Source organism: Acomys minous, assembly GCF_964271855.1.
Source record: "Acomys minous genome assembly, chromosome: 12".
NCBI classification, from domain to species: Eukaryota; Metazoa; Chordata; class Mammalia; order Rodentia; family Muridae; genus Acomys; species Acomys minous.
In genome coordinates, this window is record NC_140493.1 from 3770927 (window position 1) to 3793819 (window position 22893).

The 22893-nt window shown below is 53.3% G+C and overlaps 3 protein-coding genes and 1 pseudogene across 5 annotated transcripts in view; 2 read left to right on the forward strand and 2 right to left on the reverse strand.

The window, feature by feature from the left end:
- The window catches only part of CERS5 (ceramide synthase 5), a 29304-nt gene extending 24791 nt beyond the window's left edge, over positions 1-4513 (forward strand). Inside the window, exons 7-11 of one of the 2 annotated variants that reach the window (XM_084751497.1) lie at positions 410-538; positions 635-741; positions 1454-1610; positions 2427-2532; positions 3721-3861. In XM_084751497.1, coding sequence (XP_084607623.1) covers positions 410-538; positions 635-741; positions 1454-1610; positions 2427-2532; positions 3721-3728 — 507 coding nt within the window. In that variant the 3' untranslated portion in view covers positions 3729-3861. Of the gene's footprint in view, positions 1-409; positions 539-634; positions 742-1453; positions 1611-2426; positions 2533-3720 lie in introns of both variants that reach the window. The other variant, XM_084751496.1, reaches the window with a different exon arrangement.
- Positions 4514-5388: 875 nt separating this feature from the next.
- On the forward strand, positions 5389-5929 carry LOC311580181 (cytochrome c oxidase subunit 6B1-like; annotated as a pseudogene). The gene has a single exon. The product of its transcript is annotated as a cytochrome c oxidase subunit 6B1-like (transcript).
- Positions 5930-10861: 4932 nt separating this feature from the next.
- On the reverse strand, positions 10862-11258 carry COX14 (cytochrome c oxidase assembly factor COX14; the record flags this gene model as incomplete). The annotated part of the gene is made up of 1 exon (XM_084751516.1): positions 10862-11258. One exon carries the CDS (start codon positions 11256-11258, stop codon positions 11085-11087), a length of 174 nt encoding a protein of 57 aa, XP_084607642.1. The 3' UTR covers positions 10862-11084.
- Positions 11259-13665: 2407 nt separating this feature from the next.
- Positions 13666-21164, reverse strand: GPD1 (glycerol-3-phosphate dehydrogenase 1). Its single transcript, XM_084751502.1, has 8 exons — positions 21026-21164; positions 20381-20558; positions 19520-19660; positions 18688-18826; positions 18238-18350; positions 17375-17608; positions 17038-17144; positions 13666-15603 (listed from the first exon to the last, which is right to left on the reverse strand). The coding sequence occupies exons 1-8, from the start codon at positions 21064-21066 to the stop codon at positions 15507-15509; spliced, it is 1050 nt and encodes a 349-aa protein (XP_084607628.1). The 5' UTR covers positions 21067-21164; the 3' UTR covers positions 13666-15506.
- Positions 21165-22893: the final 1729 nt, after the last annotated feature.

Consider the following 22893-nt stretch of genomic DNA (forward strand, 5'->3'; position numbering starts at 1 on the left):
AGCTCAGGGTGGTGCAGGTGCTATGTGATGAATTCTTGCTGGGTGGTAGCACATGTCTTTAATCCCAACACTCAGAAGGCAGAGGCAGGTGGATCTCTGAGATGGAGAGCAGCCTGGTCTACACAGTGAGTCCAGCACAGCTAGGGCTACACAGAGAAACCCTGTCTCCAAAAACAACAAAAAAGATTATTAATTGGTAGCTGATAGGCAGTTCTCTGGCACTTTATTTTACTGTGTGTGTGTGTGTCCAGATGCCCACAGAGATCAGAAGAGGATATCAGACCCCTTGGGACTAGAGTTACAAGCAGTAGAGAGCCACCTGGGAACCAAAGTGCTCTTAACTGCTGAGCCAGAGGGTCAGACACTGTGAGGATAGCGCAGCCTCACCTTTGCTGCCATTTCTTCCCAGGACTTCCTCATCATGTTTGTACATCACTTGGCTGCCGTTACTCTCATCACCTTCTCCTATGTTAACAACATGATCCGAGTGGGAACTCTGGTCCTTTGTCTGCATGACTCGGCAGACTTCCTGCTGGAGGTAAGAACCCGCCTTGATGCTTCTTCATTCCTCGCTCCTTTCCTTGGCATGTGAGAACTGACTTTCTTCCCAACTCAATTTTTATCTTTTGTCCAGGCTGCCAAGCTGGCCAATTATGCCAAATATCAGCGGCTCTGTGACGCCCTCTTTGTGATGTTTGGTGCAGTGTTTATGGTCACTCGTCTAGTGATCTACCCATTGTGGTAAGTCTTAAGGCTGTGACCTATGGTAGGTGTCTAATGATGCTTTTGCCAACTTAGTTTTTCTACTCTGTTCTTGCCAGTCGCATACTAAGAACCCAAGTGCCCTGCCCTTTCCTCACTGAGGCCCAGCCCTGTGGACCTGGGGCCCTTAGGCAGTATTTCTAGTGAGTCAGGGTATGGGTGTTACTGGCTTCTGGCTTTTCTTGTTCATCTTGGCTGAAGTCGCTCATCACTCCTTTGCCCTCTTCTGAACTGTTAGATTTCTAGCTCTCCTTGCTTTGGTCTTGCTCTGTGCCCGCTTCCTCATCCTCACCGGAAGACATGTGCACACATTTCCCTGTGTGCTCATTACCTAGACTAGAAAGTCAGTGACTGGTGGAAATTTTGCTTAGTCTCAGCAAATCGACCACTCATTGCCCTCTGCACCTAAGACTAAATCGTTCCTAAGACGCAGCCCTCCTGCTGTCCCGCTGGGTGCCGTGCGGCTCTGCAGTGATTAGCAGTGAGGCAGCGGCACTTCCTAAGACTTCATCTCTCCCTCTTGTCTCAGAAGGTAAAGACACCTTAGGCTCCTCTCTTTTCTCCTATGAAATGTCATCCCTGTTGTGATGAATTTAAAGTGTGCCGAAGGAGCGAGAAGGCCTACGCCCTGGGGGCTCCGTTCTTCTGTGGCCTAACTTGGCTGCAGACTCTGACTCTTGTCTCCTTCCAGGATTCTGAACACAACCCTCTTTGAGAGCTGGGAGATCATCGGGCCCTACCCCTCCTGGTGGCTCTTCAATGGCTTCCTCCTGGTCCTGCAGCTTCTGCACATCATCTGGTCTTACCTAATTGCACGAGTTGCTTTTAAAGCCTTGGTCCAGGGAAAGGTAAGGATGAAACCCGTCCCTCTGTGGGCGTGCTCTGCTGTCCTCTGTCCAGCCCGGGAGCCTCAGCTACACAAGCAGGCCCATGCAGGCTAGGGGTGCAGCTCAGTTCTGCGTGACAAGCTGACTCTGACCCTGGTACCACATAACCTGGCATAGTGGCATGTGTGCCTGTCATCCCTGTGCTGGAGAGGTAATGGAGGAAAACCACAAGTTCAGGTCATCCTTTGCTATGTCGTAAGTGTGAGGCCAACCTGGAACACTTGACAACCAGAAAGCAGAGAGTGGCTCTGGATGTAGAGCTGAGGGTGCAGCCCGGGAGCGGCGCGGCAGGTCTCTGGCTGATCTAAGGCGGCCTTGGTGTCTGTCTGTCGGGAGCTAAGCACCTGCCTCACTCCATTTGAAGCAAGTCTTGAGAGAGCACTGACGAGTTCTGTGGTTTAGTGCAAAACTGACAAGGAAAGATGCCATGCCTTTTAGGGCATGTTGGAAGCTGAGTCCAGGGCCTCAAAGTGCGTGCTGAACACGTATTCTGTCACGTAGCTAATTCCGGCCTTGAGAGGAGCTGCTTAATGACAGAACGTGACTGACATTTGCACATCCTAAAGCAGTCACACTGGGGTTAAGCAAGCAAGCTGCCAGGTGTGCAGAATCCCAAGTGGGATTTTCCAGACTGCACAGAGGGAGCGTGGCCTGGGTAGCCACTTTCTGCTGTCGCTGTTTGTGATGCAGTAATTGGTTTCAGAACTTGTGTGGTGCGCTTGTGCGTCTTGTTGTAGCTACTGGACATCTCTCGTCCCTGCCTTTCTCTCTGACTAGGTGACCTACCCAGGACGGGTCAGACCCGACTCTGTACCTCCTGCTCTTTTCACCTCCTTCCTTTTCTCTATGCCTGCTGGGAGCTGGACGGTCTCATCCTTTGCATGTAAGTGCATCTGTACTGTCGTACTGAGAAGCACCTGACTGAATGTGTTCTCTTCCCACTGTCCTTCCTGGTCCCAGCTGTCTCAGAACGCGCTCACTCACCTAACTATGCGGCTATTGCTGACTGGAGCTGACATTACCAGGTCCCTTCCCCAAATTAAGGCAGGATTAAGTCTAGTCTCTAAAGCCTCTCCCTCACCTCACTCTGGAGGCATTCTGCCCTCTGGTGGGAATCCCCTTGACATGAGGTAAGCACAGTTGTCTGAGTTGGGAGTCAACAGCTAGTCAGCCACAGAACTCAGCTGAAGCAAACGCTTGCCACTTTATAACAGCAGCTGCAGCCATGTTCCTTCACCACTAATGCTTTTTAAATGATGTGTCTCTCACTGTATGTTACAGGGGTCATTATCCTAACACGTGTCACTGGGTTTTCTCTATTTTTATGGCCTAATATACAGAATTTGAACCCCTTTGATGTGCAGAGTGGTGACTCATTGGAAAACACCACTTTAACCCAAAACTTTCATTTGAAAATACAAAACAAGCCAGGCATAGTGGTACACACCTTTAATCCCAGTACTCAGAGGGCAGAGGAAGGCGGATCTCTGTGAATTCGAAACTAGCCTAGTCTACAAAGCTGGTCCAGGATAGCCAAGGCTACACAGAGAAAAACCAAAGGGGGATGGGGGGGGAGGAGATATACAAACCAAAGCCCAGGTGCTGATGGGGTTGGGAAGGCTCTCCACACTGACTGCCTACCCATCCCTGACTTTGTGTCCTAGTGATGCCAGAACATCCTGTTAAGCCCAGTGATAGCAGAGTCAGGATAACCAGGCTGAATAAATACAGTGCCCACAATCATCAGAGATAAAGCATAGTGGCACTCGTGTGCACTGTTTCCTTGTGAGTGAGGGGAGAAGGTTCTGGAGTTTCCCTCACAACTGCACATGGACTCAAGATTGAGTGGTTGTTTTCCCAGGCTGTTCCTAGCCTACAGCCTTGCTGGCACACAATGGAATAGAGGAGAACACAACAGAAAGCAGGCAAAATCTGCTCACCATCACAACCGCTGGTCCAGAACCATAGGCTGTCATCTGAACATAGGCTAGAGTGCGAACAGTGCAAAGGCAGGCTTGAGGTTAACCTGCCCTGGGACGCTGCTCACTGCCTTCGGTCCTGTCCCACCCAGGTGTCTAAGGATGATCGAAGTGATGTGGAGAGCAGCTCAGAAGAGGAAGATGAGACCACACACACACACAGCTTCCCTAGCAGCAGCTCCAGCAACGGTGCCAACTGCCTGAATGGCCATACGGGAGGCAGCCAGTGGGCTGAAGAGCATGGGACTCGGAAAGCCGTTAGCAGCCCACTCTTTGGAGCCTCCCCACACCTACACTCCTGTGACTAGAAGAACTGTAAGGCACCGAGGAACCAAAGAAACAAGTAGTTCTGTGTCTTAAAGAAACTCTGCCACTCTGTATTTAATGCCCCCTCATTTCTTCGGTAATGTTATTTCTCTGTGTTTGTATGTTTTCGTGTATGTTTGTGCATGTGCATTGTGCATATGCACGAGTTTCATCGACTGGGTTAGGGCACAATTCTAGACCACTAGGCGCTGCCTAGTCACGTCTGAACCCACCTAGATCCAGCGCTGGCGGCATCTTGAGTTTCGCTGTCGGTCTCCAGCCCATCTGGGTCCTTGTCACACGGCTCTTGAGGCTCCGGCTCCATGTCTTGGGAACTGTTCTTTTGGAACAGGAAGTTACTTAACCTGATAAAAACTTTGGATTGGTATCCAGTATCACTGTAGCCCTAACTACATCCCCTTCCTACCACATGACAGTGACCGGGACAACTGCTGACACCTGTGGTGCCTGGGTGGGGGTGGGGTGGAGCTGAGACAAGGAGACCAGCAGCGCTGGGTGTGCTAGTAACGGGTTTATACTATTGTTTACTCTCCTGTGATTAAAGTGTTCCGCCCCTCCTCCACTGCCTGGCTTTTAAGTAACTATCCCTGATGCACAGGATAAAGTTGGGGTTGTTTGGAGACAGGGTCTGCAAATCTTGCTGCCTGAGCCTCCTCAGTGCTGGAGTTCCAGACATTTACCATAATTAAGATTTCCCCCTAGGGAAACTATAGGGGCACCCACCTCTTGCAGAGGCCCCAGGTTTGGTTTCTAGCACCCATATAGGTGCTCAAAACTGCCCATAGCTCTTGTTCTGGGGATCTTATGACCTTTTCTGGCCCCACAGTCACCTGCATGAGTGTGCATGCATACACTCAGGCACACACATACACATAAAATAAGCCTTAAAAAAAAACAACAGGTGGGTGCGGTGGCACATGCCTATAGTCCAAGAACTCAGGGAGGCAGAGGCAGGCAGGTCGTTTTGAGTTTGAGGGCAACCTGGTCTACAAAGCAAGTGCAGGGCAGCCAAGGCTACACAGAGAAACCCTGTTGGAGAACCAAAAACAAAAAACAAAAAAACAAAAAAACCCAAAGCCCAGTATTCTAATTCAGAAAGCTCTTGGACATCCGGAATTTTCTTCTATGTATGGTAAGAGTCCAACAGAATAGCTACGTCTTTGCACTTTATGTTTTAAGGAAAAGTAGACATACTTAATTGGTATGCTGGCTAATTTTATGTCCATTTGGAAGACGGAACATCAGTTGAGAAAATCCCCCAATTGGATTAGCCAGTGGACAAGCCTACAGAGCATCTTCTTGTTTGACTGATGTGGAGAGCCCCGGCCAACATGGTGGCACCACTCTGGGCCTGGCGGTCCTCGGTTCTATAAGAAAGCAGGCTGAGACACTGAGCCTACTCTGCTCTGGGGCAGTCTTTAGGAGTCAGCACCATGGCTGAAGACATGGAGACTAAAATTAAGAACTACAAAACTGGCCCTTAGCTGCTTCCTAAACCAGAACCAGACCAGGAACTGCGGGCAAAACTACCTGGACTTTCACCCTGCAAGAAGGCGATGACCACGCAGGGGGCGACGTTTGCGCGTGTGAGTGGTGCTGGACAAGTCCCTCTGCCCTGTGTCATGGGTCTCAGCCTGGGACGACCGCAGAGCAGAAGGCACGTTTCCTGGGAAGATGTGACCTGGCTCCACCCACCTCCTGTTCTCCGTAAAGGGGGACCTGGGTACAGGATGGTCCCGACCCTGGGGCCCCGAATCATGCTAATACGAATAATCATTCACTGAGAAGAGGTTAAGAAAAAGTAAAAAGCAAGCTGAACAAGCCATGGGGAGCAAGCCAGTAAGCAGTGCCCTCCATGGCCTCTGCCTCAGCGCCCACCTCCAGGTTTCCTGCTGTTTGAACTCCAGTCCTGACTTCCTTCTATAATAGATAGCAATGTGGAAGTGTAAGCCGAATAAACCCTTTTCTCCCCAAGTTGCTTTTGGTCATGGTGTTTTGTCACAGCAGTAGTGACCTTGACTGAGACAAATGGTCACGGGCATCTGCTCTCATCTTACGACAGAGGCTTGCCACTTAACATTTGAACATGTCATAAATGGGTCTGCCACGTTTTCTTAATTCTCTTTTGTCTTTTAACCCATGGAGAAACTTGTCCTAATCCAGATTTTTCTCATGTAGTAACAAATATATATATTTTTTTCTCCCAGAATAATTTTCTGCTTAGTGATTGTTTATAACACTATTTCTAGCAGCTCTGTGTACATGGAGGTGCAAGTATGGTGGTAAAGAAGGTTAAAAGCTGTGTGTGATGACTTAATGCCTCTAACCTGAGCGCTAGGAGCCAGGCTGAGCACCACAGAGACTGTCATAGGAAAAGGCAATGAAGTGGGGCTGGAGAGGCGCTCTAGTGGTTGAGAGCATGTGCTGCTCTTCCAGAGGTGCTCCCAAACATCTGTAATTCCAGCTCCAGTGGTATTTGACACTTATGTGCATGTGCACATATGTATACACCCACACACAATTAAAAATAATAAGCTTAACAAGAACAAAATGACAGTGCTTGGCCTGTGGTGCACACCTTGGTGTCAGCAATCTGGACCCAGGGCAGGTAGGCTCAGACCCTAGCCTTTTTTTTTAAATAGCAAGAAAAAGATATGGAAAGAATTGTTCTGGGCTGAGAAGATGGCCAGTGGGTAACAGCACCTGCTGCCAATCCTCATGCGTGTGACCTCTGGGAACCACACGGCAGAAGAGAACCGACTCCTGCCAGATGGCTTCCGGTTTCCACACACACAGATATCCTGAGACTCAGTGCAGGAGGGGCAGGGGCACTACGCTCCCTGAGACGCTGGGTATAGGGAAGGGAAGTTCTAAGCAGTCGATCTGTCAGAGCTACTCCGGAGGACCAGCCTAGCCCTGAGTTCCTCAATTGGCCATGTTGACTACCAATGTAGAATACAAGAGACAGTGCTTTTGAAAGTCAAGGAGACATAAATTTTAGCTTTAGGAAATTGGATAATTACAGTCTGGGCTGACTGGTGCGGAAGATGCAACCAAGTGGTCCAACAATTTAAAAACCAGTAGCTAATATATATAGCTCTTACCAGGTGCTAACCACGCGCTGAAGAGGGAGCAGGATCTGGTGCTTTTACTGCTTAGAAAGGAGTTTCTCTCATCCAGCAATAAATGAACTCCAGAAGGCTTCTGTAGTCAGGTGTGGTGGCGCACACTTTGAACCCCAGCACTCGGGAGGCACAAGTTGGCAAAGCCACACCATCTAGGGCCACACAGTCAGGCTGTCTGGAGCTGATAGACACAATTTATTTTTATGTATATTTTAACTGTTCTTAATTTGGGCCGGGTGTGGTGTGCCTCTGAAGGACGTATTTCGTCCCTGTCCCTTAGTTCTTGTTTTCCAGCCCCTGAGATAGGAGAATCTTTGCTGTACCCCGTGTCCCCATCCGTGACAGCTGCTAACAGCAGAGCCGGGCACAGTGGACAGAACAGGAGCCTGTGAGAACTGCCTTTGCTCCTGACTCCACCTTCCCCTTCTACTGTATTCTGTTAAAACTGTTTACTTGTTTACTATTATGTACAAGCTGTGTGCAGTATCATGCACGTTTCCTCAGAGATGTGCTGGGCAGATAATCTGAGATAGTTTCTTTTATTAAGTATGGTATTTTGCCTGCATGCACGTCTGTGCACCATGTGTGTGCCTGGTGCCACAAGGTGTCAGATCCTCTGGAGCTAGAGTGAGAGGCAGTGTGAGCCTGCACGTGGGTGCTGGACGTCACACCCAGGTCCTCAGGAGGAGCAGCCAATGCTCGTACCCGCTGAGCCATCAGTCTGGCCCTAAGACCACTTCATTGCAACGTCTTTGTTGTTGTTTTTTCAAGACAGGGTTTCTCTGTGTGGCTTTGGCTGTCTTGGACTCAGTTTGTAGACCAGGCTGGCCTTGAACTCAAGAGATCCACCTGCCTCTGCCTCCCGAGTACTGGGATTAAAGGCGTGCGCCACCCCCAGACTTGAGTGCAACTTCTTACTGGTTTTGGTTTTCCCGAGCCGGTGTTTCTTTGTGTAGGCCTGGCTGTCCTGAACTCACTCTATACACCAGGGCTGGCCTCGAACTCAGAGATCTGCCAGCCTTTGCCTCCTAAGTGCTGAGAATAAAGGAGTGTGCCACCACGACCACTACTCCCAGGTTCAGTCCGTGCAACTTACTTGTAGATGAAGAGGACCAGCTGGTGCTTCTCAGACTGCACAGGAAACACAAAACAAGTTATCAAATTCACATAAGGCCAGGCTTTAAAATCCTCCAGCTCAAGTACTCAAACTTCCTTGCTTTTTCCTTCACTGAGTGTTAAAATCTCCCCTCTATCCCCAGGACTAGTGTTCTTTCAGGACCTCTATGTGAACTGGGGGTTCTCTGTAATCAGTGTCCTCCATGGGACTAGGCTTATTTGAATTTTGGGGGTGTTTTTTTTTCCCCAAGACAAGGTCTCTGTGTAGCCTTCACTGTCCTGGAGTCGCTTTGTAGACCAGGCTGGCCTCAAACTCACAGCATCTTCCTGCCTCTGCTTCCTGAGTGCTAGGATTAAAGGTGTACACCACCACACCCAGATGACTAGGCTTATCTTTTTTCAAGATTTATTTATTCATGAGCTGGAAAGATGGCTCAGTGGTTAAGAGCAGTGACTGTTCTTTCAAAAGACCTGAGTTCAATTCCCAGTAATCACATTGTGGCTGGTAACTATCTATAATGAGATCTTGTGCCTTCAAAGAATAAAAGATTCTGCCATTCTGAAGAGAGAAGCTGCTGGTGTTTAAACCCCGACTCCTCTATCTGACAGCCCTAGTTCACGCCGGCCAGCCCTCTTTGATTTTTTTTTCTTTTGAGACAGGGTCACATGTGGAACTTCCTGCTCAGAGATCCCCTATATCTGCCTTCTTCAGCACTGGAATTAAAGTCAGCGCCACTATTTAGACGCGCACACGTTGTACCTTGGTCCAGGACATTCCAATACATTTGCTCTCGAACTGGTTTTACCTGCTTTTCCCTGATGGGCTGGGCACTGCAATGTATAAACCCATAAACCAAACAGACATCAAATAAAAAGAAACTTTTAAAAAGAAAAAGTTGTATTTTTATTTATGCTTTTTGTTTTTCAAGACAGTTTCTCTGTGTGTATCCTTGGCTATCCTGGCTGTAGACCTGGCTGGCCTCAAACTCAAATCCACCTGCCTCTGCCTCCCCAGTAGTCCACCAATGCCCTAATAATTAAACATATTTAACTTTTTACCTTTTTTGTTACTGTTTTTTGAGGCAGGGTTTCTGTGTGTATCCTTGGCTGTCCTAGACTGGCTTTGCAGACTAGGCTGGCTTCAAACTCAGAGATCTGCCTGTCTCTGCCGCCCTGAGTACTGGAACTAAAATCATGCACCAGTATGCCCGGCTAATTTAAAATGTTTTATTCTATGTGCTTGGTCTGAAGGTGTCAGAATCCCTGGAACTGGAGTTACAGTTGTGAGCTGCCAGGTGGGTGCTGGGAATTGAACCTGGGTCCTTTGGAAAAGCAGACAGTGCCCTTAACCACTGACCCATCTCACCAGGCCCCTTAAAATGTTTTAAATATTTGTATGTGTATGTATGTTTTGCCTGCATGTGTATCTGCACCAGGTGCATGCAGTGCCCATGATGGCCAGAAGAGGGAGTAAGCTCCTTTAGAACTGGAGCACCCAGCCTGGTCTACAAACTGAGTCCAGGGCAGCCAAGGCTATACAGACAAACCCTGACCCTGACCTTGACAGACAGACAGACACACAGACAGACAGACACACACACACACCATGCATAGACAGGATAATGTTTTTTTAAAAAAAATTAGTATTTACTTGAGCACTCTCAGTTCCTTCCTTGGATTGCTGATGTGGTCTGTAATGTAGAAACTCCTAAGTCAGTTCTCGCCCTGCACCATGTGGATCTCCACATCACTGTTACAGACTGATGCGATCAGGCCCATCTTCCTGACCCAGAGGTACTCAAATGGCCATGCTGGGGGAGTTCCCCAGCCCTTAGATGTAGTAATCAGCTAGAAATTGTCACTTGCCCAGGGAGCTTTTTTGAAGGGATTTGCAAAAATGTAGGCCAGATGCTGGAGGTCTCAGCAGTGGAGCACATATTTATATGCACACTGCTCTGGTGAGGCCCTTCACCAAAAGATAAGCAAATAAGTGCTGGAGCAGCTTTTCTCCAAGATGCTAAGGCCTGATAGCACTGCTAAGACTGGGCCTCTTGTGTCGTGGGTGGTGAGAACTAAGGCCAGCAATCCAGCTGTGGTGCTGTGAAGGAGAACGGCCCCCATAGGCTTCTTGGTGGAACTGTTTGGGGAGGGTTGGGGGTGTGGCCTTGCCAGAGGACGTGTCACTGTGGGTGGTCTCTGAGGTTTCAAAAGCCCACCCATTCCCAGTTAGCTCTCTGGCTTGTGCCTGTGGATCAGATGCAAGCTCTCAGCTCCTGCTCCAGCGCCATGTGTGCAGGCCTGCTGCCATGTTCCCCTCCATGGCAGTCATGGACTCACCCTCTCAAACTGTGAGCCCCAATAAATTCTTGTTGCCTTGGTCATGGTGTCTTTACAGCAAAAGGAACGATACTGCCAGGTTGTGATGGTGCACACTTTTAATTCCGGCACTTAGGAGGAAGAGGCAGGAGGATCTCTGAGAGTTCAAGCTAGCCTAGTCTATATAAGAGTCTCAGGACAGCAAGGGCTAAAGAGACATTATCTCAATCAAATAAACAAAAGCAAGACACGTGACTAAAGTAACTGATCAGCAGGCCACTAGAAACCTGGTACTCAAGGCTCCACCTCTGTAACCCAAACACTGAGTACACAAACACACTAAGACACAAACAAGGCAAAATATTTAATCTCTGTAATAACCCTCAGCCTCACGTTCCCATTTGTTTGATGGCCTCCATAAACTTTCAACACGGCACAGAAACCACGGCACTTTAGCCCTGCGGGCTTGAAAGCCAGCGTGGCCTAGTTCTTGCCAAGGATGACTGACATGCAGGGGAGGTCTTCTCCATCTCATGCCTCAAGCCTCGCTGCTCACAAGGAAAAGCTGGGTTCTACAGGACCCCTGAGGTCTTCTGCTCTTCTGCAGCCTGGCGCCTGGCACTGCGCAGCTGGAAGTACCGGTAGGCTCGCACGCTGCAGAGGTAACCCCCGTACACAGTGAGGAGCATCATGGAAGCAGAGAAGGTCTTGTAGCCAACATCAGCTAGCTGCTTGGCAGTGGGCATGTCTTCCCCTACAAAGACAGGCGGGAGTTGGTCTTCAGGACAGGCCTCTTCTCCCTATTAGAGCCACTCCTTGTCTTCGCCATCTTCACTTTGTTGATGCACCCTAAGCTGATGACCCCACGTGCGGCTGCTCTTACCCTTTGTTGATGCACCCTAAGCTGATGACCCCACATGCGGCTGCTCTTACCCTTTGTTGATGCACCCTAAGCTGATGACCCCACGTGCGGCTGCTCTTACCCTTTGTTGATGCACCCTAAGCTGATGACCCCACGTGCGGCTGCTCTTACCCTTTGTTGATGCACCTTAAGCTGATGACCCCACGTGCGGCTGCTCTTACAAGGGTAAAGGATGGCAGTCTGTCTCAGAGCGCTAACTCCCAAAGTCTGCGCCTGAGGTACGCAGAAGGCTGCAAACAGGTGTGTCTGAGTGCAGCCATAGCTAACACTCTGCCCTCCTTGTTTGTGCTTAGTGACTAGACCCAGTCTGTACTGGGAATCAAACCCAGGTCCTCTGGAAGAACAAGAGTTCTCAGCCGCCGAGCCACCTCTCCAGCCTCAGAACCATATTTCAATTAGACCACTTAATTATGGTAGCCAAACTCTACCCTCATGTTAGGCCCGGAAGGCAGACTTGAGGATGTGGGGGGAGGGTGGGTCCTCCCTGCTGAGCGCTGGAGTCACAGGTGGAGTCACTTCACCCTGCTGAAATGCTAGTTTCGTCTTGTTTGCTGATAAGGAAGCTCTGAGTATGATTTACAATGGGGTGTTGCTCGGTTGGTGGAGTACTGTCTAGCAGGCACAAAGCCAGAGGTTCAGTTCCCAGCACCCCACTAAGTGGAGCACGTGATACGTGCCGGAAACCCCAGTACTCAGGAAGTAGAGGCAGGAGGATCCTAAATTCAAAATCATCCTTAGCTCCTTAGTGAATCCCAGGCCAGTACGGGCTACATCAGAAAAGTAGGGGTGAGGGTGGGAGTGGGGGGGCAGAATGATAGAAACAGAAGCAAACCCAGGATAGCCTCGAAAACAAAACCTGAAGTTAGAAGCAATGGTAACTCTGGAGATAACGTCAGAACATTTTCATCTGATGGCCATCCCTTACAAATGCTGCTAGGAAATGTAGGAATGGAACTGTAGGTTTCAGAAAAATATGGGGAAATTTTGACAAATGCCGTAAGGGGTGCAGTTTGCATGGGTTATGTGACAGTGGGAGAAGCTCAAGGCCACAGTTTCGGACAGTTCAGAGCCCAGCGCGGCAGAGCGCTCGCTCTAGTCGTGGGTTCGATCCGGAACACTGCCCAATAAATCACACACACACACAAATCGCAGCCAAAAAAACCCTCCCGAGCTCAGCTTCCGTCACTTAGCCCTCTTGGGAGATACTTCTGACTGACGGAGCCGATAAAGGTTAAGCTATGAACCCCACATTCTGTTGTATCAGCGGAGGGTGGCGAAGACCGCAGAGAGGCGGCTGGGAGGGACCGCGAGGAGCTGGCGGGAGGCTGTGGGGTTGGGCTGCAGTCAGGCCGCAGTCACACCGGGAAGGCGGCAGGGCCACCGGGCCAGGCAGGACTGGCGCGGCCGACGCGGAGCCGCCCGCTCTCAAGGGCACGCAGGCCGAAGACACGGGGCGGGGAGCGAGGAGAGCCTACCTGGATGCTGCAGCTCGGCCGGCCACCACGAATCCTACCGTCCGCCCCTCGCAGTCCAGTCGCGCAGCCGAAGCAGGGAGACGCAGAACCCGACGCCAAGCACCCCGGTCTCCGCTGCGCAGCCCCACTCCTGACCCAACACCCTGCGGAGACCCGCCCGCCAGGGCGAGATCCGGCTCCGAACTTCCGGCTTCCGCCTCCCTCCTTCGCACGCGCAGACCAGTCTTCCTTCCTAAAAGGCCCATTGAATTCTGGGGGTTGTGGTTTCTGCTCCGCCGAAAGCGCTCTTTGGAAAAACCGGAAAAACTTTAGCTCAGAACCAGCCAATCCCCAGTCTACCGTGCCTTGACGAAACTGTAGCTAGGTAGACTCTCTCTGAATCCTCCAGAGATGGACCGCGCGCCCCCTAGCGCCTGGATCGGCTCTTTCCTAGGTGATTCAGGAGGTGGCGGAGCTCAGGTAGGGACTGGACCTGCGCTATGGGGTGGCTCGCTAACGTTTCTGCCTCTTGCGCGACATCCTCCTATGCAGGCGGCGTGACAGAACCCCTAAGAAGCTCTGGGAAGACTGGGTGACAGCTTGAGTGGAGGAGGGGATACGAGGCATAAGCGGGGAGCGCGAGACAGGAGGGGGCAGTGGACGCCGAGAGCGGCTGCTATTAAAGATTCCCCCTCCCTTGTCTTACATTGAGTAAAACCTGCATACAGTGACCCATGACTCCACACACTGCCACATAAACTTCCCCAATTCAACCAGTTTCTGGAAAAACCACACTTTATTGGGTAGATAAGTGGCCGGACAGAAGGGCTCAGATTCACAGTTGATTGACTGAACATAGGTAAAGGTGTTGGAATCGGCCTGCATCCCACCCCAGCCTCGTGGGAGGCAGCTCTGAATTGAGTCAGTGCGTGGGAGTGTTCCAGCCAGGATGGCTGACAGAGCTCCTCCTCCTCACCTTACCCAACAGCTTTGACCTTCACTGGCAGGACCGAATTCTTAAAGGCTAGGAGCAGAGAGGGGCCTGGCACCTTCGTGTGTTCGTTTAACACCAAGCTGGCCAGAGCCACCACAGTGTGCCAATTGCTGCCACACGCGAAATGGAGACCCCTAGTGGAGGGAGCAAGCCCTCGGCTCTCAGGGCCTATTTATAGCTAGGGCTCCAAGCTGCTGATCTGTGACATTCTCCTGCTGCCACCCAGCCTTGGACCAAGGCCAGGGCAAAGCATACTCCCCATCCCCCCTCGGCGCTTCCCTCACCCCAGGGCGGCTGTATTCTGCTGGTTAGCCTTCCCTCGCGTTTCCCAGCTCTTGATGTGTGGTATCTAACGAGGACCTCATTTGGAGGAGAGCTGGCCCTGGACTGTCAACACCCACCAACCATTGTGGAAACCCACTGAACCTCTGAGCTACTCCTTGGCTCCAGGCCTCCAGTTGCTGGGTAGCACTCCTGGCTGGTTGAGAACAGCTGGCAGAGGTGCTGGATTGGTCAGGCAAGAGGACAGAATAGAGCCAGGAACGGGATGGAGGAGCTGATGGAGGAAAGCTATGAAGCCTACTACGTCCTGTTAGACAGGAGGGCGGTGATGACCCCAGAGATAAGTGCCTTGTGAGGAAGACCCTGAGTAGAAAGGTATGGGCCTGGGATGCCTTTTAACAAGTGTCAGCAGCAGGCGGGACTGGCTGCTGCTCCCCCGAGCCTGAGCTCCAGACAGGGGAGGCTGGACAAATAGGAAGGTCAGGGGAGCCTGGGCGATCTGAGCCCGCTGTGAAAAAGTGTAGCTCTGTCAGCAGATTAAGTTCCTGCTCCGAAAAGAGAGGGTGCTGGCAGCGGGCGCAGGCAAGGGAAGGCTTGGAAAGGTCACACAGGGTGGGGAGGCGCTGGCAAAGCTCTAGGAACCAGGAAGTCGTTTGGGAGAATGGCAGCCCCAGGGCCGGAGGAGCAACTCCTGTGCCAGAGCAGCCTGGGGGAGGGGCGGCAGCGTGAGCAGAGGCTTCTGAGAAGGCAAATGTTGCTAGGAGAAGCAGGAAAGGAGATGTTTGCGATCTTTGTATTCTGTTAACAAACAATGAGATCACCGATGCTGCGTGGGGCCCAGCAGAGGTCGGCCAAGGGGTCTCTGGGGCCTGTGTCAGCTCAGGCGTCCAGACCCTTTCTTTGGCAGCCTTCACTTCATCCTTCCTGTGGCTAAAGGTCTTCTTCAGTCCCAATCTGTCCCATGGGGCTTGGGACAGATTCCCAGTGTGTGTGTGTGTGTGTGTGTGTATGTGAGGCAGCAACCAGCAGCCCTTGACCTGGCACCCCCTCCCCCCATTTCCCCGGAACCCCTCCCCGGGGGCAAGCAGCTTGATTCTACACCTGCCCAGAGGACACTGAGGAAGCGTAGATTCTGCAAGAGGCTGCAGGCTCCGCAGCAAGTCCCGCCTCTCCGGGTGTGTAGCTGAGCCCCGCAGCCTCCCGTCCGTCCTCAGGGTCCCTCAGGCAGGACTCTGCTGGATGGGGGGAGTCCAGAGATCGTCCTGATGACAGTTGTCACACGCTTCTGCTTGTCTCCGTTGGAACAAAGGAGCTGCCTGTCCTGGGCCTGCCCTGGCCCCGCTCACATGTGCTCTGGGTGGTTCTGCAGGCAGCGGATGAACTCACCCACTGGCTGGCCTTCATAACACACTTTGTACACAGCAGTGAACAAGGGAAACCTACAAAGGAGGGGGCTCAGCTTAGTCCCTTCTCTCAGTCCACCCCCCAGCACCCAGTCCACCCCTCAGCACCCAGTCTACCCCCCAGCACCCAGTCCACCCCCCAGCACCCAGTCCACCCCCAGCACCCAGTCCACCCCCCAGCACCCAGTCTACCCCCCAGCACCCAGTCCACCCCCAGCACCCAGTCCACCCCCCAGCACCCAGTCTACCCCCCAGCACCCAGTCCACCCCCAGCACCCAGTCCACCCCCCAGCACCCAGTCTACCCCCCAGCACCCAGTCCACCCCCAGCACCCAGTCCACCCCCCAGCACCCAGTCCACCCCCCAGCACCCAGTCCACCCCCAGCACCCAGTCCACCCCCCAGCACCCAGTCTACCCCCCAGCACCCAGTCCACCCCCAGCACCCAGTCCACCCCCAGCACCCAGTCCACCCCCCAGCACCCAGTCCACCCCCCAGCACCCAGTCCACCCCTCAGCACCCAGTCCGCCCCCCAGCACCCAGTCCGCCCCCCAGCACCCAGTCCGCCCCCCAGCACCCAGTCCGCCCCCCAGCACTCAGTCCGCCCCCCAGCACCCAGTCCACCTCCCAGCACCCAGTCCACCTCCCAGCACCCAGTCCACCTCCCAGCACCCAGTCCACCTCTCAGCACCCAGTCCACCCCCCAGCACCTAGTCCAGGCTGCAGGGCTAACCCGCCACCTCCTGCCTTGGGCGGTCAGGCAGGCTCCAGCTCAGTTGCCATCTGCCAGGAAGCTGAATTGCCAGGATTTGGGGTCAGGTTGCTCTCTACCCTGACCCTGACCCTCATTCCGCACTTGCTAGTCTGAGTGCCAGGCTTTAACGGTGCTTTGCTTGCTGACTTGAGTGACCCGTGCAATTCTCCAGACCTCAGTGTCATTGGTTACAAAATGGGTTCCGTATGAAAAAGTAGCAGCAACGTAGTTTATGTTTTACGTGACAGTATACCGTATACTGTGCCAGTTGGTTCTTGTCATCCTCGCCTGGCTACTCCCTGTACCCAAAGCCATGAGCTGCTCTCTTCTGAACCCATACAGTTCCCCTCTTCAGCTGAGATTCGCGCTGTGCTCCCTGCAAAGGCACACCCCGGAGCCCCATCCTCCTCAACACCGGGGGACAGTAATGGTGGTTTTAGGGGAATGGACGAAGAGTCCAGGACAGTCAAATGAGCTTTCCTGTCCTAGACCTCCAACCCCTAGGGTAGCGGTTGGAAAAGGGAGGCTGTGCAGGAATGTCCAAATAGCAGCAAAGATGGCTACAAGCAGGAACTGGCCAAAGACACGCGGCACCGCAGGCTCTCCAAGCTCTCTCTCTGCATCACACAGGCTGTGCGGGTGGGGTTCAGGAAGCCGGGGAAAGGGGCGGCAATCAACCCCCGGCTTCCTCCCCCAGGGGCTATGGCAGCCACTCACTTGTCCACAAGGCCCTTGTGTTGCAGGATGCTGTGTAGCTCACGGGCTGTCTGGGGCCCCTGCAGCTTCTGTCCGTTCAGCATCTCTTTCTCCAGCTGCTCAATGGACTGTGAAAAACATGCCATGTGGATAGAAGGGGGCGGGGCTGTGTGAGCAAGAAAGCCTGGGGGATCTTGTAGGCACCGACCTTCCAAACACTCCCGTTCTGGCTGCAGAGCTCAGTCTGGCCTTGTATGCATCATTCTCTGGCCTCAGCCTCGCATGTGCGCCCCTCGGCCTAACACACACACACACACACACAATTTGACCTACCCCAACTTGACACCTCCCTGCCTACCTTCCCAGTGCGAACAAAGGCCTCCGCCACTTTGCGGTTCCGCCCTCCATAGCAGGTAGTGATGAGGTCCGCCACCCCGCAGCTCTCCAGGAAGGTGGCAGAGGACACCGAGCCGCTGCAGAAGAGCTTGGCGAAGGCGATCATCTCCATGAGCCCCAGCCGGATCACAGCTGCCTTTGTGTTGTCGCCGAAGCCAAGCCCGTCACAGAAGCCAGCCCCCACGGCCACTATATTCTTTGAGTAGAGGGCATGGGTGAGGAGTTTCCTTCTGTACCTCTCTTGTGCTGCCCATGTCAGCATGACACGCCCACAAATGCAGTATGATGTGGCCTCCTACACGATGTCTCTGCTTCCTGCCTTCCCCCCCCCCCCGCATTCGTGTGTGTGTGTGTGTGTGTGTGTGTGTGTGTGTGTGTGTGTGTGTAGGTGTGTATATACATCCATGTGCCTATGTGTGTAGGAGCCTAATATTGACATTGTTTCCCCCAATCATGCTCCACAATTGTTGCTGCTGCTGTTGCTGCTGCTGTTGCTGCTGTTGCTGTTGTTGTCCCTGCCTCCCGAGTGCTGGGATTAAAGGCGTGAGCCACCCCGCCTGGCTAACCTGGACATCTCTTTACTTGGGTGCATCACATGACCCAGGCCTGGTCTTTCTCAAAGGAGGTCTGAGGGAGCAGAAGAAGGTCCTACCGCTGGCCGGGTAGCGGTCAGTGGGCCTGGGGGCCCTGGCCGTGCTTCAGTGGGTCTTTTGTATGGGAGGGAAGATGAGGTGAGGCGATGGAGATGTTGCCAAGTGCGAGAGTTGGGTCTGGCAACCCTGAAGAGCTAAGCTGGACCCTCTGGGGCTCCTCCCCAGCTCTCACCTTCAAAGCCCCACAGATCTCCACTGTGTCCACCTCCGGTACCACAGTGATGCGGAAGTTGGGCGTCTGCATCAGTTCCTTCAGCAGCTGTCCCTGGGCTGGGTCCTTGCAGCCTAAAATGGAGAAGGGGCGAGGCTTTAAAGGACAGCGTTTTACCTTTATCTTTAAGATGGGCTCTTGGGCTCTTCTCTGTGCTGCCCAGACTGGCCTGCAACTCCCGGGCTCAAGAAACCCACCTGTTTCAGTGTCCCGCGTAGCTGGGGCTACAGGTGCATGCCACTGCACAAGTGCCGTGCACACCAGCCAAAGCGAGCCTCGCAGCCCCATCCCTGGGATGTGCCACCCCTCCCTCACCTCTGACACTTTCTTCTCTCCCTGCTCTGTGGAAGGAGATAGCTAAGGGGCTTGGGAGGCAGCGAGGGCTGCGTGGTGTTGTCCAGGGGCTCTCACCAATGGTTGTTTCACAGAACTTCTCCTCCGCCACCTCGCTGGCAATGTTGGCCCCCATCAGCACGCTCATGGGGATGCCAAGGCGTTCCCCAATCACTTCAGAGATGAGCTTCAGCCCATTGGGGCCCTCGTCTACGCCCTGGGCATAGGATGGAGCTCAGGCCAGCTGTCCTCTATGCCCACCCAAGGGCTGCCTCTTCCGTCCTTCCCCAGTCCCACCCAGCCCAGACTTGCTGTGGAGACAGTAGATAGCAGCGACCAACGTGTCCACCATCAAACTCCCTTCCTCACACTCTCAACCGACCTACCTCTCGGGAGTAGTGTGCGCAATGTACTCCTTACACTCCTAAGGAGCCCTCACCCCACTTCTAGCCCCAGAACTGCTCCAAACCAAACACCTCATCATCTCCCAAGCCAGCTCACTTCATATTTCCCTCAGCTGTCACAGCCCCTACATGTTCCTAACACATCTGCCTCCAAAGCTATCTCATCTTCCTCAAGCAACCTGGCAGCTGACTCTTTTCCCTTCCTTCCTTCTTTCCTTCCTTCCCTCCTTTCCTTCCCTCCTTCCACGCCCCCCCCACCCACCCCCAGGTCTCTTTCTGGTGCTGGTGTCTGAACCCAGGACCTCACACATGCTAGGCAAGGTCTCCACCACTAAGCCACACTCCCAGCCCCAGCTGCTGTCTTGACTCTCTCCAAAGCCAATCCTGCCCACCTCTGGAGTTCTCGCCTCTTTCTGTATATCCTTGTCTGCTTACTTCTACCTACCCCAAACCCCACAACAGTAAGCGTCACCCCACCCCCACCCACACTAAGGTGTCCCTGGTACCTTAATAAGAGATATGCCGATGGTATTGGCCTTCAGGTGGCCCTTGAGCTGGTCACAGATCTTGCCAATGAACTGATGGGGCACTACAAAGATCAGGATGTCAGCATCTGCTGCAGCCTGGACCACATCGGGGACAGCCACCTGTGGGGAGACCAGATGCTCATGTGCCTGGCACTCAGAAAATCTGTTGGGGGAGGGTGGGTGTTTGAGACAGAACTGGGGAGAGCAGAACTTGCTGAGCTCCCTGCCCTCAGCTGCCATGCCTCCTCCATTCCGTCTCCTCTGGATCCTCCGCACTCTTTGCCACGGCCACACTCTTAGCCCTTGGCTATGGATCAGTGAAGACGGCCAGAGGCAGCCTAGCTTGGCAGGAGAAAGAGGCCAAGCAAGATTTCATCACTGCTTCTTGGGGCCCTAGCTTGGCAGCGAGAGCCTATTCCTTGCTCCCCCCTTTCTAGGTGAGGAGAGCACCATATGGATTTGACCAAAGACCAAAAGTCCAATGATCAGCCTTCAAGTCTGCTAATAACCAGTCAATGAATAACGAGAGCAGAGCTCAGGGCAGGCAGGAGAGGCTGGACCACAGTCTAGAAGCCTGAGAACCAGCCTTTAGTTGCCACGGAGACCAACTTCCCCCCCTCCCCTCCTTTTCCCACCTAAGTGCCTCTAAGGGGTGCTATATCCAGATTCCAGAAAGAGTGCAAAGGAGCAATTCAGAAGCTTCCTAAGGGCACTCAGGCCTAGAGCACCCCACCTGAGGCACCCCCAGGCCAGCTGGCACCTGAAGTCGCCTCCTCCTCCTCGCGGGAGGTCATATTTGAATGCCGCCTCCCACTCTCTCTGCACAGAGTTGGGGCTCACCACATTGGGGGGCAGCGTGTGCCCTGGCAGGTATTTAACATTCTCATGCTGCGTGTTGATGATCTCAGTCAGCTTTCTGCCCCCAATGTCTTCCTCAAACACCCACATGGTCACCCGTGGGTCAAAGTGTGCCAGCCGGCCTGCGTTGCTGCCCACGATCTTGGCAATGGCTGAACCCCTGAGAGGAAACACGAGAAAGTGGATGAGAGGGAGGAAACAGCTTCATGGGTAGGGCCTCAAAAAGCTGGTTGGATTTTTTTTTTTCCTTCCTACCTCTCATGTCACCCCCACCCACCCCCAGCCGTCTCCTATGGTAAATGTGCCTCCCACGGCTGGCAGTAGAGGGAAGCAGATTCAGTCTACCCGAGTCTGAGGTAGGATGGTGAGCTAGTTGCTCTCAGGCAGGGGAGGCAGTAGAGCACTGGGCTCACCGTCCCAGGGTAAACAGGTGCAGCTGCCCAGGCAGGCACACCACGGAGAGCCGGGCACAGCCTGTCCTGTGCGCCATAAGCACCAGAGTCCAGCAGGTCTTGTGGCATTTTCTACCCTCTGCCTGCTTCCTGCCAACCCAGCTTCCTTCTGAGGAGCCCCTCTGCCCTCCGGGGAGCCTGCCCCTCCCCCATGCCCTTCACAGAAACCGCTCACCAGTTGCCGGAGCCGACAAGGCAGACTTTCTTGCCAGCCATGGTGCTGCTTCTTGCTTCTCTGCCCCAGCGGGTGTGGGCTCCGAGTATTTAACTCCACCACACGTGGGTACAGCCAAGCTCCGCCTCTGAGGTGGCCCAGAGACCGGCGCCCAGGGACAGGGAGTCTGGCCCAGAGAAAGGGGAGTAAAGGGTAGAGACAGGTGGGGAGCAGGAAGGGAGCAGAGGCCGGGCCAGCTTCTCCTCTCTGGTTTGCAGCTGACAGAGCTGGCCACTTTCTTCCCTTGGCCTCAGCTTTGTTTCCCACCTACTTCTTGCACTGGGTTCATCTTGAGGTTGGTCAAGAAACAGTCCCCACTATTCCTCAGTCTCAGGCAGGGGAATATATTGCAACTGGTGTGGCTGGGCATGGAGGGGCACGCCTTTAATCGAGCACTTGAGAAACAGAGGCAAGAGGGGTCTTATGAGTTCAGGGCTATGGTGAGACACCTTGCCTCAAAAAAAAAAAAAAAAAAAAAAAAGACAAACGTGGAGATGTTTTCCAAGACGGGTGCTTGCTTATCGCTCACACTAGCTTCCCCAGAGCCCAGCCGCTCCAGTGTGGTTCCCTATTCTCACAGGCGTAGCTCCTCCATGGGCTCCGGGACACAGGGTCAGGGAATGGGAACCCCTCCTGGGGTAATGCCACATACAAGTAAGGGGCTGTTTTGCGGTACCTCAGACCAAGGATAAAAAAAAAACCACAGGAGAAGCCGGGTGGTGGTGGTGCATGCCTGTAATCCCAGCACTCGGGAGGCAGAGGCAGGCGGATCTCTGTGAGTTCGAGGCCAGCCTGGTCTACATAGTGAGTTCCAGGACAGCCAGGGCTACACAGAAAGAACAAGGTCATCTTGGTTCCTCGTGTTAGGGACTCACAGGGAACACCTTCACCTGACATAACTCCCATTGAAGGTCTCAAAAGCAAAGGCAAGGAAGGTCAAAGGTAGAGGCCTCTGATGCCACGTGGCCACAGATCTCCCAGGCTTCAGGAAGGGCACAAGAGGTGGTGGCCTGCACGTGCACCAAGCTGGACAACCTTGATGCTTCAATTTCTTCTCTCAGGTTCTGCCTATCCCACTGCGACCCTTAAGTTAAACAGCTAGTTTACAGAGACCAGACAGAGGAGACTTGCCAGGCTTCCTGCAGCAGTTTCCAAACTCAAGGGTGGCCGGTCCAGGCAGCCTGTGGTGTCTGCTGCTGCTGCTGCTGTGTGACTTTGGGGGATGGGGTGATGGCAGGCCCCTTATCAAGCAGTTTGGGCTCCACTGCATCCGCTGCCATCTGTTTGCCTAAGAGGAGGAGCCTGGGTTTCCAAGGCACTCTGGAAAGTACAGCACAAGCTCTCCACTCTGCAGCGCTGCCCCTTGACCCACAGGGCAGACGCCAGTGTACGTTCATGTGCAGACCTCCTGGCTTGGCAGGCCACTGATGGAGTGTTGCCATCCCCCGGCTACTGTTGGCCAGAGGCAGAAATCAACACTAGGTTAGAGGGGAATGCAACCAGTGGTAAGAGCAAGTGGGTGGGAGGCCAGGGCTGGAAACACGCCTTTTCTCAGCTTGCGGATTACATAAAGCCCACCGTATTCTCATAGCCTGGCCGACTCCGTAACGGGAATGGACATAAAATCAGTGTTTGGTTGTTTTTCTTCTAAAAGGTTCTGCCTAATGCAGAGCTAGCCTCCCACAGGCCACTCCTTTCTTCCTCTGGCACCGACAGAAGGGCTCCAGTGCCAGGCTGCCAGCTGGGAGCACTGATTATGAGGGTGGAAGAGAAGGGTGTCCCTGTCCCTAGCACATAAGACAGGAACGCTAAAGAATGGGCATTCATGC

Coding starts and splice junctions, on each gene's coding strand:
- GPD1 (XM_084751502.1), bottom strand. CDS start 21,066: ATGGCTGGCAAGAAAGTCTGCCTTGTCGGCTCCGGCAACTG. Junction 18,827..19,519: donor TCGGCATATCTCTTATTAAG/GTACCAGGGACA, acceptor TCCTATGCCCAG/GGCGTAGACGAGGGCCCCAA. Junction 17,609..18,237: donor AGATCTGTGGGGCTTTGAAG/GTGAGAGCTGGG, acceptor CTCTACTCAAAG/AATATAGTGGCCGTGGGGGC.